Source organism: Microcaecilia unicolor, chromosome 2, assembly GCF_901765095.1.
Source record: "Microcaecilia unicolor chromosome 2, aMicUni1.1, whole genome shotgun sequence".
Lineage (NCBI taxonomy): Eukaryota > Metazoa > Chordata > Amphibia > Gymnophiona > Siphonopidae > Microcaecilia > Microcaecilia unicolor.
This window is the reverse complement of record NC_044032.1, coordinates 378,011,768-378,027,965: the sequence shown is the minus strand read 5'-3', so window position 1 is coordinate 378,027,965 and position 16,198 is coordinate 378,011,768. Positions and strand designations below refer to the sequence as shown.

Sequence of the window (16,198 nt, the reverse complement as noted above, 5' to 3'; positions counted from 1 at the left end):
GCACATTCACTCTCTCGCACACAGTCACTCTCACCGACTCTCTCTCAAACATACACACTCCGCGGAAAACCTTGCTAGCACCCGTTTCATTTGTGCTAGAAACGGGCCTTTTTTTACTAGTAATATAATAAATGCAGTAAATCCCAGTGCTATTTTGTATCTTTCATAATTATCACAAAGATAAAAGTATAGTGTAACTTCACTCTCAATGAGCCATCAGTGACTCATGACTTAATCTTCATTGGCTCTCAATTAATATTCTAGCAAACATTAATCATTTTTTGTTTTTAATTTTTTATAAAATAAATAATGCCATGAGTAAACAGACAGTTTCAGTAGAAAGAATATCATTATGCTGACGAACTTCCCTAATGCAGGAATAAAACATGGTCCATGTCGATTGGTCTGCATAATTTAAGATAAGTGTCCACTTTTGTGGCATTATTTAAAAACAAAAATGATTAATCTTTGCTTGAATATTAATTGAGAGCTGATGAAGATTAAGGCAAGTTATGAGAAGATAGCTCATATGAATCGAGTTGTTACTGATGGCTCATCAAGAGTGTAGTTACACTATACTCTATCTTTGTGACAATTATGAAAGATACAAAATAGTACTGGGATTTACTGTATTAGTTGTTGGTTGCCCCCAATTGATTTAATTGTAAAAACATAGAATACTAGTAAAAAAAGGTCCGTTTCTGAAAGAAATGAAATGGGTGCTAGCAAGATTTTCCTCGGAGTGTGTATGTTTGAGAGAGTGTGTGTGAGAGTGACTGTGTGAGAGAGCGAGAGAGTGAATGTGTGAGTGTGTGTGTGACAGAGAGAGAGTGAGACTGGGTGCGAGTGTGTGTGTGTGTGTGTGTGTGAGAGAGGGAGAGAGTGTATGTGTGTGAGATTGAGAGTGTGTGCCACCTCCCTCCCTCCCTCCCTCCCTTCGAGTTCCAGGGTCGTCCCCTCCCTCCCTCCCTCCCTTCGAGTTCCAGGATCATCCCCTCCCTTCCTTCGAGTTCCAGGGTCGTTCCCTCCCTCCCTTCCAGTTCCAGAGTCGTCACCTCCCTCCCTCTGAGTTCCAGGGTTGTCCCCTCCCTCTCTCCCTCCCTCCTCCTTTCTCCCTCCCAGTTCCAGGGTCGTCGTCCCTCCCTTTCTCCCTCCCTCCCTTCCTTCCAGTTCCAGACCCCTCCCTATGAAGTTTGAAAGTCATCTTGACTTACTTCGTTGGGGTTATGGCGGCCTCCATTAGGGGTAAAAGGCGTGCAGGCTCAGCCCTTTTCTCTCAGCTGTGGTCCCGCCCTCATTTCCTGTTTCTGCAAGGGCGGGACCACAGCTGAGAGAGAGAAAAGGGCCTAGGCCACATGCCTATTACTGCTGCTGGCAGCCGCCGTAACCCTGACTTGGTAAATGAATATGGAACGACCGGCACCGATACCTGAGCGGGAAGCGAGAGGGACGTGGGGTTGTGGAGGCGAGCGACAGCGATTCAGAATCCGATGACAGCGAGACAGAGGCGACCTCAGTAACATCTCCTGACATCAGGCACGCAGGCTACTACTGTGGGAGAGTGACGTCAGAAGATGGTTACGAACACAGGTAGCCTCATTGGAACGTTGGAGGAGCAAATTATTATATTAGATAAGCATATATAAGGCTAGTGAAGTGGTGTACATTTAGTTACAGTATGTATTTTTCTGTTCCTAGAGGGTTCACTAATTTTTTGCATAGGCTTCCAGGGTCAATGTAGGAAACCATAGATACTAATTTTTAAAACGCAAAGGGCCCTTTTTACCAAGTGGAAGTAAGCCCAATACGAGCTTACCACTCGCTAAACAGGAAGTACCTGGCAGTAATCGAGCAGTGCGTTACCGCCGGGTTAGCATGGGAGCCCTTACCACCACCTCAATGGGTGATGGTAATGGCTTCCTCCTGAAATGGCCACACAAGTGCTTTACCTGCCACACGGCCATTTCCTGCAGGAAAGAAAGACTTCCCTTCTACCCGCTGTGGTAAAAGGGGGCTTCAGTGCATGTGAAAAACACATGCCGACTCCAGCGCAGGCTCCCCTTTGCCGCAGCTTGGCAAAATGGGCCTATATATTTGATGAAATAAGATAGTTTTGTTCTTGGACTGTGAATGCTTATGTAAAAGTTATATAACATATTAGTATATGTATTATTTATTAGTATATGCCTTATTATATTAAACAACAAACCATTACCACAGGAACAGAAATGATGAACTAGACAAGGAGTGTCTAAGGGGCCCTTTTATTAAGCCACGGTAGCACTAGCGTGTGGCTGCCATGTGCTATAAAGCACTACCACTGGACGTGCTGAGGTGTCCCAGGGTAATGCGCCACTCAGTGAGCGTTAATCCCATACTGAAAAATATTATTTATTTTTCAGCATGGGAAGCATGCCCATGGGCGGAAACTAGGCATGCCCTGTGCTAATCAGGTAGCCTCGTAAATAGGTGGCAGTATGGACTCTTCAGTAATGGCCACACACTAATTGGGAAATTTAGCGCATGACCATTAATGGAGGATATAGCAAATGCAGCAGTTTTACTGTTGCACTAAAATTGGCTACAGCACACGGTAATTCTCGCACTGAGAGTAGTGCTGGCCACTTTTTAGCGCAGCTTACATAGCCGCCGAGAGGGGGGGCAGGGGGGACAAAATTCCCCGGGCCTCCAAGGGGGGCCTGGCGCAGCAGTCCCACCCGCCCTCCATCGTCGACTGTCTGCCCCCTGCATTGAAATCGCAGTCTTACCTCTGTGAAAGCAGCGCTGCAGGCAGCAGAACGCCTCCCTTCGGCCTCCTTCCCTCCCTGTGTCCCGCCTTCGTCTAACGTAAGGAAGGAGGGGGGAGCGGCGACGACCTTGGGGGGTGGAGGAGGAACGGCGGTGATGGTGATCTCGGGGGCGGCGTGGGCGAGGTTCCAGGGGGCAGCCTTGCCCCAGGCCCGGCCCAGTCTCTCGGCGGCCCTGGCAGCTTAGTAAAAGGACCCCTTAATTAACTGTTTCATACACACACAAAAAAGGATCTCATTTACACTTAGCCTCAAATCAAACAAGAAATGTATTAGATTACATTACAGATTTTATATTCCTTATTCACCCAAAAAGCTCAGTGCCAATTACATGATATACATGGTATATCTAGGAAAATACAATTCAAAGTTTTATATAACAGATATTTACAAAACAGAGAAGTTTTAGCCGCCTTTCTATTAGGAAGATACATTTTCAGCAAATTAATTTCTAGTGGCAATGAATTCCAAATGTATCTAATATCTCATGTGTTTCTCAGTGTACTTAAATGAAACAAAGGCCTGCTGGAACCAGTCTCAAAGAATGTTTTAAAGGAAATATTTATGGACTTCCCTAAGATTAGGAGAGTTTTTGAGTCCGTTATTTTCAACATAGTATGTAATTAATTTTATTTTGTCAGATTCCGCATATAACGTTTAGAGTACGGTCTTTTCAAAGTTCCTTAATGTGTAGTGACTTCCTGGCAATGTAACCTTTTCTCAGACACTTATTCGAGATTCACATTTAATTGCCATTCTAAAAAGCTGAATCATAAACTATGCTGTCTTTGAAGTGCACTAAATATACTGATGTTGTAGTATGACTACCGTCCCTGTTAGTATTTTGCATTTCTTGTAGTCAAAGCATGGTTCCCTTGTGACTAGAATATTTCTACCACTGTGTTTTCTCTACCAATGATCTTGATATGCACATGTGTAAGAGTGGGACTAGGATACTCTCATCACATTTAAATGTTTTTACAGTTTAATTTATTACAAATTTGTTGTTGATGCTCAAACCTAACTACTCATATGTAGGCAGATTGTTCTTTGGAAACTCCACAAATAACTAAAAATACGATAGCAGCTTCCATTGTATAACAACTAGGTCCTCAGTGGTGCCCCTCACTGGTGCAAAACTGTAAACCAGCGAGATTCACACACCCACCTCTTCATCGGTCACACAGATAATAACTTTTATAAATTCTCAAAAACTGTTTTTTCATCCATTTAATCATTTGTTTTAACTTTTAAATCAATACCTCTGAGATCTATACATTTTAGCTTTATACAACATATTTGCACACCCAACTACTGACATTTGGGAGCATAGATGCAGGTATTCTATAAAACCGCACCAAATTCTGGGCAACCCCTGACCCATCTGTGCCCTTCTCCGCCTTTGAAGTTGTACTCTATAAAAATTAGGTTCACAGAATTTTGGAAGGGGCCAAGATGGCGGCACACACTGATCATGCTTGAGCTCTCTCGTGTTCAGTTACAAACTGATTCTTCGGTAACCACTATGCCCAATACTAAAAGAAAAGGTCTGGTCAAGGCTGGAGCCTCGGCGACCAGAACCTCTTCACCATCACAACTGACCATAGAGAGGTTCGCGGTGAGAACACCTGACCAAAAGCCCGGGAGGAGCTCCGTTGTCCCAGGAGGAGGAGACCCCTGCAATCAGGGGCTAGATGTCACACTTTTACCCATGGAAATCAATCCACTACCTCCGCCTGCAGCTTTCCTATCCCAGCTGAGGTCATCTGACTCGGTAGACGGCGAAGAAAGGCCTCAGATAAGAGGCTCTGTTGATGGGAAGGCTTGCGGAGGTCTGGGGCCTTCGAATCCTCAGTTACTGGATAGATCTGTGCCATCTAAATTGGAGCTGGTTACTTTGGAGAGCATTTGGCAAGCTCTCCAAAATCTTGACATTAAACTGACTAACTCTATACAAGAGATTTCTACTCTGGTAACTACGGTTGATATACTTTCTAAATCTTTTGAAAAATTTAAGACAGACTCCGCTAACCAAATGACTGAAATAAAAGAAGAAGTGAGAAAGTTACAAGATTTTTCTTTGGTGACAATAAAAGATAAAAACTTAATTCATAGAAAAATTGAACAAATTGAAAATTATAATCATATATTCGTAATGATGAATTTTCGTTTCTTAAACTTTCCTAGAACTCTGGGGCTTACTCCTCTTGAAGTCTTTAAAAATATTTGGTAGAAGTTTTGAACTATTCTTCAGATCTTATTCCTCCAATTAATTGAATATATTATATTCCAACTAAAAAGAATCAAGAAGGAGAAACCTCGGATATTATATTACAACAACCTCTACAAAAAGAACAAGAGAAATACAATCTTAACGGAAATTTTAGAATCATCTATAACTGAGGATTCTAAAAGAATGACTTTGTTAGTCTCATTTATATTTGAACAAGATATGGAAGCAGTAAAACGTACGTTTTTCAAGAAATCACAATCTTTATTCTATGGGAAAAAGATATGGATGTACCCTGATGTTACTAGACAGACTCAGGAAAGGAGAAAAGCTTTTTTAGCTCTAAGGAAAGCATTAGGGGCCTCCTTTTATTTAAATTACCCATGCAAATGTGTGATAAAATATCAAGGACTTATATTTTTTTTTCCTACCAGAACATTTAATACTGCTTGTTAAGGCCAATGATTGATCGTTATTGCCAATTAAGCCAATTAGTTTAAGTGCATAGCTAGCTCTATTTTATAACTGTGTGCCCAATTATGTGCCTACATTTGGGCATTTTTTAATAAATTTGGAGAATAATGTTTAAAAAAAGGCTTGATATACTGCCTTTCTTAAAACCAAAGTGGTGTACAATAATAAATAATACATCAAAGCTAGAAAAGAACTGCAATAATCAGACAGGAGAGAGAATCACTAAAGCCAAAGGACTGTCCACTGGACTGGCAGCCTAACCACCAGAGGGGAAGGTGAGGGAGAAAAGATGCATTTTATGGACAGCATGAAAGTTAAGGTAAGTCTGTTGGATCTAAGATCAGATGGAAGCCTATTCCAGAGGGACGAGCCCGGCAGAAAAATGTGGAATGTCTCGTGGATATGAGAGGAGAATAATGAAGGGGTGGGGTGGGGTCGATAACTGGCTACTGAAAGTTGAACGAAGCATTTGAGAGGGTGTGTAGGGTGTAATATCAGAAGAGAGGTAAGAATGGATACCAGAATAAAGATCCTTCTGAGCCATGATTAAGATTTTATGTCGAATACGAAACTGAATGGCCAACCAGTGGAACTGAGCAAGAAGGGCGAAACTCAGCCAGGATGGTGTACATGTGCCAGGAGTCTAATGGCAGTATTTTAAGAAAGAAAGAAGACCATAAAAGATGATGATGCAGTAGTCAAGATGGGAAGAGTTGAGTGCATAGAGTAATGTAACACATGAAGAATCATCCAAGTAAGAATAAACCATGAGGGAAAAACCCCCAGGATCTGACAGTTGAGGATATATGAGAAGTGAAGGAAAGCTGGGGATCTAGGACAACACCATGGCATTTCATAGTGTTCACGAGCATTAGCAGAGATCCTGTTAGGGTTGGACAGTGGAGGGGAAGAGAGTTGGCCAGAGACCCAAAGAGCCATAGTTTTAGAGGGATTCAGAATTAGGTTATCTATATGCATATGCTCTGAACATGTAGAATATGCACACATTATAAATACATGACCACTCAATCCTCTACTGGAAGACCTCTGGCTTGTGGCAGCCTTTATGTAGATTATCAATGCATGGACATAGTTTAAGACAACTGAAAAATCTATATATAATCTATGCAGATTATTTTTTTACGAATAAAATAGCTCATTAAGAGCCTGATTACTAAGCTTCACCCCCCCCCCCCCCCATTGGACTGAAAAGAGGAAGAAAGTATTGGAAACTGGGCCTTAAGTGGTCTTTGTATCTTGGCTACACCTCCCCTGAGCCCTTGATAAAATCACACAAGCTCTCACATCTCACCATTGCTGAGAGCGTTCTATGGTAAAACAAGCAGACCATTATACAGCTTGATCTATGAGCTTTTCTCCCAAATTTGATCTAATCTGGATTTTAAATACTGTGTGTTCGCACCTTTAGTCCTTTAATGATTTGTAACAAATTTCATGTCTGTCATATTCTGCAAAGATCTTAAGCTTCTGATAAGCAGCATTCAGCTGGTGATTTTCAAGATCAAAGAGGTTTTCAATAAATGATTTAATATTAGGCAGTTCAATGCATTTATGTTTCCTCTGGAAAGTAATGCAGACTTACAGGAAATATTTAACATTAAATCAGTGTAACATTGTAGATTAGATGAATTTATGAGTCATGCTTTAGGATGTGAAGAGCTCAGTGGATATGACATTTAGGGGTCCCTTTCTAAGCCGCAGTAAAAAGTCCCCTGCGGTGGCATCGCCTTGCTGCACGCTGAGCCCCCCTTTTTACTGAAAGGGGGGTAAAGGGTTAAAAAAAAGGATTATCCCCCCCCCTCATAAATGGCCACATGTAACATAAGCACTTGCTGCATGGCCATTTCCTGGGGGAGCCTTAATGTCTCCTATGTGCTAACCTGACGGTACGGGACAGTGCGCCATACTGTCTGATTACTGCTGGGTAAGATCCCACCACTAAAAAAACTAAATTAGTTTATGAGCACTGGAAATAGCATATGGCACACACTGGCACTATCCCTGGGCTCCTGTGGTAGCCTGGTGGTAGGGCCAATTTGCCTCATGCCATTGTTGCATTAGCCCTACCTCGGTTTTGTTAAAGGGCCCTGTAATGACCAATTCCTTCTACTTGAATTCATCAGACATATTTGAATTTAGCTCACACCTTTTTCATTAGTAGCTCACGGTAAGTTACATTCAGTTCAGGTATACTAAGTATTTTCCTGTCCCTGGAAGGCTTACAATCTGTGTTTTGTACCTGAGGCAATGAAGGAAAAGGGAAATTGGACTTCATATACTGCCTTTCTGAGGTTTTTGCAACTACATTCAAAGTGGTTTACATATATTCAGGTACTTATTTTTTACCAGGGGCAATGGAGGGTTAAGTGACTTGCCCAGAGTCACAAGGAGCTGCGGTGGGAATACTTTCCATGTAGAAGCCTGCCCTTGCAGATCAGCAATGCAAACGTGCAGTTTCTGTTTCTGTGAGTCTGACGTCCTGCATGGCAGGACGTCAGACTCACAGAAACAGAAGCCTGGGCAGCCGCATTGCTGATCTGCAAGGGCAGGCTTCTACATGGAATGTTGCAAGTGGAATAGCAACATTCCATGTAGAATCTTAAATAGTAGCAACAGAATCTCAAAAGTAGCAACATTCCATCTAGAATCTCCAATAGAACTACTACTACTACCACTACTTAGCATTTCTATAGCGCTGCCAGGGTTACGCAGCGCTGTACAAGTTTAAACACGGGGAGGGACAGTCCCTGCTCAAGAGAGCTTACAATCTAACGGTAACAGACTACGTAGTCAGTGTAGGTAACAGGAATGGGGAAGGTGGCGCCAAAAGCAAGGGAGAAGAGATGGGCCTTGAGTAAGGACTTGAAGATGGGCAGGGAGGGCGCATGGCGTAAGGGCTCAGGAAGTCTGTTCCAGGCATAAGGTGCTGCGAGGCAGAAGGGGCAGAGTCTGGAGTTAGCGGTGGTGGAGAAGGGTACAGATAGGAGTGATTTGTCCTGAGAGCGGAGGTTACGGGTGGGAACATACGAAGAGAGGAGGGTAGAGAGGTAATAGTAGCAACATTCCATGTAGAATCTCAAATAGGGAAAGGGAAATGGGACTTGATATATCACCTTTCTGAGGATTTTTCAACTACATTCAAAGTGGTTTACATATATTCAGGTACTTATTTTGTACCAGGGGCAATGGAGGGTTAAGTGACTTGCCCAGAGTCACAAGGAGCTGCAGTGGGAATTGAACTCAGTTCCCCAGGATCAAAGTCCACTGCACTAACCACTAGGCTACTCCTCCACTGAAGGGTTTAGGAGTCCTATTACAAAGCTGTGGTAGAGGAGTGTGGTAGCCGTGTTAGTCCACTCTTAAGGTTATCAATAGAAATCAAACAAAATAAAACATGGAAAAGAAAATGAGATGATACCTTTTTTATTGGACATAACTTAATACATTTCTTGATTAGCTTTCGAAGGTTGCCCTTCTTCATCAGATCGGAAATAAGCAAATGTGCTAGCTGACAGTGTATATAAGTGATAACATTCAAGCATTACTATGACAGTCTGACAGGGTGGGAGGATGGGGGTGGGTAGGAAGTATGCATGGGGACATCATAGCATATCATTGATATTCTAACAGGGTGGGTGTGGATAGGTGAGGGGAGGGTGATCAACAGAGACATACAGCTTTATGGTTTATAATGGGCTAGGAACCCCAGATCCTTGTTAAGTCCTTTCTGTTGGGTGTTAAAATATTCAATCATTCTGACTTCAAAGGTCTTACGTTCTTGTATGGTAGCTGTGGTAGAAAGTGGCCTTAGTACACCCTTATGTGGGGTTTTCCCATGCACTAAGTTCATTTTTACTGCAGCTGGAAAATAGCCAACATGGGCTTTCCGCTCGCTAAACAGTAAATACTGCAGGGCTACCGCAGCAACCCGGCGGTACTTCCCAATGGGTGGCGGTAAGGGCCCCCCCCCCCCGAAATGCCGCGCAGCAAGTGCTTTACTTGCACACAGTCATTTCCTGCAGGAAAGAGAGACTTCCCTTTTACCTGCTGTGGTCAAAGGGGGCCTCGGCGCCCGAGAAATACATGCGCCGACTCCAGCGCGGGCCCCCTTTTACATAGTAACATAGTAGATGAAGGCAGAAAAAGACCTGCATGGTCCATCCAGTCTGCCCAACAAGATAAACTCATGTGTATACCTTACCTTGATTTGTACCTGCCTTTTTCAGGGCACAGACCGTACAAGTCTGCCCAGCAGTATTTCCCGCCTCCCAACCACCAGTCCCGCCTCCCATCACCGGCTCTGGCACAGACCGTATAAGTCTGCCCTCCACTATCCTCGCCTCCCAACCACCAACCTCTCTTCCCCCACCTGCTCCACCACCCAATTGATGTGGCTGTGCTAATTCACGCTGTCATGCCAACTCTCCACTCCCCACTCCCAGACATGCTCCCTCAGAGAAAAATAAAATGTTTTTAGCACTTTGTATGCACACATTGGGCTTTTATCACACAGTGCTTCAGTGCATCCCACGGTAAACCCTTTTAAGCTGCTTTTAGCTCTTATTCAATTGTTCAGTACCCATGTCTGTTTTATCATTTTCACCTTAAGTAATTTGCTTATCTCTTATTTGTCCCATTTGTCTGTCTTGATTAGATTGTAAGATCTGTCGAGCAGCAGGGGCGTAGCCAGACATCGGCAGGAGGGGGGTCCAGAGCCCGAGGTGAGCAGGCATATTTTAGCCCCCCCCCCCGGTGCCGCCGAGACCCCCCACCACTGCCGATCCCCCCACCGCCGCCGCCACCACCACCACCACCTTGACCCCCCCTGCCAACGACCCTCTCGACCCCCCTCCTGCCGCCAACCCTCCCCCGCCATCACCATTGCCTACCTTTGCTGGTGGGGGACCCCAACCCCCGCCAACCGAGGTCCTCTTCTTCCTTCGTTTTATTTCTGAGTCTGATGTCCTGCATGTGCAAGACGTCAGACTCAGAAACAGAATGAAGGAAGAAGAGGACCTCGGCTGGTGGGGTTTGGGGTCTCTCGCCAGCAAAGGTAGGGAACGGAGACGGCTGGTCGATGGCGGGTTGGCGGTGGGAGGGGAGTTGAGAGGGTCATCGGCAGGGAGTCCAGAGCCAAATATATGGGGGCCCAGGCCCTCGTGGCCCCACGTAGCTACGCCCCTGTCGAGCAGGGACTGTCTCGTACATGTTTAGTGTACAGCACTGCACACATCAAGTAGCTCTGTAGAAATGATTAGTAGTAGTAGCTTAATAAAAGTGACTTTTTTTAAGGTCACAAAGAGCAGCTGTTCAACCTGAACCTGGCTTCCCTAGTTGTCAGTCCAGTACATTAGCTACTAGCCTACTCCAAGTTGCAGGTAATGCATTTTTATTGCAGTAAATTAATATATCTATGGTTGAGGATTGCTAACTAGCTTCAGATTTTCAGGACAGATTAATCTAGTTATGATTTTACTGCACTGCCTTCATAGACGTGGTGTTTCTATTGAGTTTCTTAAGAAAATCATGACTACATGTTCATGAAGATAAGTGGGGTAAGATCAGTTTGCTGTGAAAATCTGGATTAAGTTGGAAGCTGGAAAACCTACTGTAATTAGATCTAGTTATATTCTCTTCAGCAGGATAAAGACCCTTGAAAGATAATCACAGATATGAAGTTAGTCCCCCAAAAAAGGTTCTCATGCAGGTGGACGAATACACAAATCACACTACTTTGTTACGTAATTTGTTTTTTATGTCTACTGTGTATTTACTAAAATAGCAGCATAGTCTGAAGGCAATTATATAATAGGGCACCTTATGAAATAACTTTTTAATTCAGGGGTAGCCAAATGATTAGAGCAAAAGGCTGGGACCCAGAAGGGCCCAAGTTCAAATCCCATGGCAGTTTCTTGTGGCTTTGGTCAAGCCAATTAGCCCTCCATACCTCAAAAGAACGTAATGGCAAACCAGATGTCAGATGCCAAATCTGACATCTGAGTCTAGAAATAATTTATAAAGACAAGTAGGCACCTAACTCTCTTTGGGCCTGTAACTAAGGTGTGTTAGTGTTTTTAACACGCCTACACTTAGCGCGTGCACTAACCATGTAGGCGTCTTTAAGGATATTGTAGGCACATACCTGATTAATGTGCGTACATGGTTAACACGTTTTAAAAATGTTAATGCGCCAATAACACTGCTTAGTAAACCGGGCCCTTTATAAAGTACTTGTATATGTGGCTGAAACTGCATCTTGAATTAAGGTGCTATCACCCAAGCCATAGAGCTAATGTAAATTGAACATGCCTACCTTTTGCAAGTATATGTATAAATTATTCTTTGTCATAAACAATGTATGTACTTGCCCACACTCCACTTGAATTCCACCCATGTGTACACTCATAGTTAAAGTATGCATCACACAAACAATGTCCGTAGTTTTACCCTGGTTGGTATAAGAGGTCATACACACACATGCTTATGTTTACTTGGGATTTTGCTATACTGCTTTTCCAAAATATAAATCAAAACATAAATGATTAAAATACCACCACTTACACACATTCTTGGTGCCTTCAGCTAGGTGGCTCCTTTTAACTGCCCCCCCCCTCCCAAATACGTCAGCAGATGGTGACCATTTGGCTCACTCAGGGCCTTAGTTACTAAAATGTGTTATGGGAATAAATTACCCTCCACAGTTCTTCCCTTCATAAATTGGTCCCCCTACACCCCAGTCTCCTGATACTTACCAGGGGTCTTCCTGGTGGCTAATGGGGAGACAGGCACAATCCTTAGTCACTCCTTCACCCTCACCAGCTTAGGTTCAAAATGATGGCTAAACCCATAGCAGTAGTCTCATTGTACCTACCACAAGGGGTCAGAGCCACCATTTTGAACCTGAGGCAGTAATGGAGTAAGAATGTAGAAGGATTGCTCCTGAACTTTCACTAATCCACCAGGAACACCCCCAGTAAATGCTGAGGAGATGGGGGGGGGGGGGTTGGGTATGGGGGGGATTGAAGGGGAGTCAGATGACTCATCAGGAGATATCTCACACTATAGACAGCTGTGAGAGTTTGCACACAATAAAGTACTATGTCCTAACTCAGTGTGCAGGCCAATGCCCAAGGAATTCAGTTAGCATGCTAATTAGTGGATTTTAACACACATTAGTAATCAGGGCACTATATTTTTATTCCTGACCTACTGTATTTATCTTACTGTATTTCAGTGGCATCATTCTCTTTAACATCATTGTGACTACTAATAGTCATTAAAATAAAAGGTATTAACCATAGCTTTTTGAAGTTGTATTTGGTTGGTTTTACTGTATATGGCTATGAAGATTTCATAATGAGTAGTTATGTCCAGCATGAAAATGTTTATTTTTTGAAGATAGTTTCTGTTTGATATGCACTTTTCTATTAAAATAATACTATATCACTTTTTTATTTTTAACTACACAGTGGGAAGAAATCGGTGAGGTTGATGAAAACTATGCTCCGATTCACACGTATCAAGTATGCAAAGTAATGGAACAAAATCAAAACAACTGGCTTTTAACCAGCTGGATCTCCAATGAAGGGGCCTCTAGGATCTTCATAGAACTCAAATTTACTCTTCGGGATTGCAACAGCCTTCCAGGGGGACTTGGGACTTGCAAAGAAACCTTCAACATGTATTACTTTGAATCAGATGATGAAGATGGAAGGAATATCCGAGAAAACCAATACATCAAGATTGATACTATTGCTGCAGATGAGAGTTTTACAGAACTGGACTTAGGAGATCGGGTGATGAAACTGAATACTGAGGTGCGAGATGTAGGGCCTCTGATGAGAAAAGGGTTTTATCTTGCCTTCCAGGATGTTGGTGCCTGCATCGCTTTGGTTTCTGTTCGTGTGTACTACAAGAAGTGCCCCTCTGTTGTTCGAAACCTAGTCATCTTTCCTGATACCATCACTGGAGCTGACTCTTCACAACTGCTGGAAGTGTCTGGATCATGTGTAAACTACTCAATAACAGAGGAGCCTCCCAAAATGCACTGCAGCGCTGAAGGGGAGTGGCTGGTACCTATTGGCAAATGCATGTGCAAGGAGGGTTATGAAGAAAAGAATAACACTTGTCAAGGTAGGAATTATTATTTTTTATTTATTTGCAATACTTGATGTACCATGAAGGGGGTCATCGATGGCAACTATGTGGTTTACAGACAATAAAATGGTACTAGGGTAGCAAAAGGGGTAAGCAAGACAGAAACAACAGAGAAAGATATGAGAGATCAGAATTGACAAGCTGAAGGCCTCAGAGAAGAAGGTTTTCAGGAGAGCTTTGAAGGTGCAGAAGGAAGGAACAAATCTAAGGGAGGAGGGAAGGGAGTTCTATTTTATTTAGTCTAGTTGGTGCTTCCAAGCTTTTTGAATGTTCTTTCAAACTGCTTTAACATATCTAAGGTTCAATTATGTTATTTGATGAGAAGTTTGAAGATACTATAATGAAACAGAAAGGAGTAAAAATGTGCAATATGAAATGAAACTCTGAAAACAATAATCTGGCAATAATTGAAAGAGGAACAAAGGTCTGAAGGTGTTTACACCATCATGGTGATGAATTTTTACTGTGTTTTCCTTTTTCTGGGTGGAATCTATATCTCTGAGTTCTGGCCTGAACGTTGATATTCTTAGTACAGTGAACAGTTAAAGTCATACTTCTTCTATAGTATTGACAAATCTACTATTTGGTAATATGAGCTGGAGAGTAGAGGCAAAGCACCATTGAGAATCGGTGTCTGTTGACTGACAACTCAGTATTCAGTGACATTTTATCTGGGTAGCAGGTACTGATGACTAGGGGCCATACCTGAAGTTTTTGCATCACTAACCAGATAATGCCACTGAAAATCTCTGCAGACTGCCACAGTCCTGTCTGGATGGTGCTTCTATGAGGAGATAGCACCATTATCTGGATAGGTATCCAGAAAATGATAGACTTCAAATGCCACTGCTGGTGTTGATATGAATCTCTGATGACTATCTAGCTAACTTAAAGTAGCACCTGATCTTCAATTGTGGTTTGAAAACATTTTACAAGCAACCAAGGTTGGTTTTTTAATAAAAATGTGTTGAATGATAAGATGTGGGTCTTATGCTGTTTTAAGTGCATGCATTAGGTTTGTAAATATGGGGTGTGTAGGAATATGTGTAGTTTAAATTACAGATGGTTGTATCCAGATCAGGCTGTTAACATTTAAAGGGACAATACTTCCCCTGCAGTTTTCACCTCTTGTAGTTAGAGAGGAATAGGGTTGCTAGTGTGCTGGTGTTCAAAAACGTATCCATCAAAATCTCAGGACAGAGAAAAGTATCCTTCAAGCTGGCATGAATGTCTTAAAAAAAAAACATTTGCACAGCTTCACATTTTCATAAAATGTAGGTCTCTTCTGAATAGATATCAACACAGCTTAAACACTTTTGGGGTAATTCTATAAAGAACCACTCAGATTTAGGTGGCCAGTATGTATATAGATATTGATATTCTAGTCATTACTGTGTGAATATGAACACATTTTGTACATGAATGAGCAGTTTCCAGCTGTGCTCTATCCTGTATGTATGAACAATATTTTATGGTGTGCAATTTGCAGATGGGCATTTGCATGGGCTGAGTTTGGGTGGATTATGGGTAGGGTGCACAGTTACACATATTGATTATAAAATATCTGCTTTCACAATGTAGATTTGAGAATTTACACCAGTATTATGGCAGGTAGGGATAGACTGTCATTTGCAATTACATATCCTATTTATTTTATTTATTTATTTATTTATTTATTTGTTACATTTGTATCCAAAAAATAAGTGTGTGTGTGTGGGGGGGAGTCCTCAGACAGGTAACAGTCAGCCAAATTACTGAAATTCCTCATAGAGGGTCACCATACTTCAATCATCAGTCCTAGCCCAACCTCCTCCCTTGGTGTGGAAAAATATTTTTTAAAGAAATTTTTATACAGAATATGCTACATCCACTGTGTCCATCAAAACTTTTGGTATAGTGACTCTCTGAGTAATTTCAGCAATTTGGCTGATTGTCACCTGTCTGAGGTCTCTCCCCCCCCCCCCCCCCCCCTTCCACTTATTTTTTGATATCCTACATTCTGTTAGAGTAGATTCGCTTCTATATTATTGTTGCATTTCACAAATCAAAGCGGAGTTTTCCCCTTTTGTGTTTATTACATTTGTATCCCACATTTCTCCACCTATTTGCAGGCTCAATGTGGCTTACATAATACCGGAGAGGCGTTTGCAGACTCCGGTGTGAACAAATACAATGTGATGTTGTGGTTTGATAAAGTTCAAGTAGCATTGCCATATTAAGGAATTGTGCAACGGTAGAGTTGAGTTATGTTCATACGTACTTTCGCTTTGTTGTGTTGCAGAGATCAGGTGTTTAAGTTGGATCGGTAGGGTATGCTTTTTTAAACAACTGCATGTCATTACCAAGCAAAAAGGAGTAGAAAAACCATGACATTTTGTATCTGAATTTTCGCCGATAATAGTGCACACTATTTGTAATGCACACTCACCAGATTCTATATAAGTCGGCCAAATTTGGTGCAGATCCCAGATCCACACACAATTTAATTAGTCAATGAGCTATTAATGAT

General features: G+C 42.4%; 1 protein-coding gene across 2 annotated transcripts in view; it reads left to right on the top strand.

Moving 5' to 3' along the window:
• EPHA5 (EPH receptor A5) overlaps positions 1 to 16,198 on the top strand; it is a 609,249-nt gene that overhangs the window by 124,841 nt on the left and 468,210 nt on the right. For both annotated transcript variants that reach the window (XM_030194566.1, XM_030194568.1), the window contains exon 3: positions 13,002 to 13,665. In XM_030194566.1, coding sequence (XP_030050426.1) covers positions 13,002 to 13,665 — 664 coding nt within the window. The remainder of the gene's footprint in view (positions 1 to 13,001; positions 13,666 to 16,198) is intronic.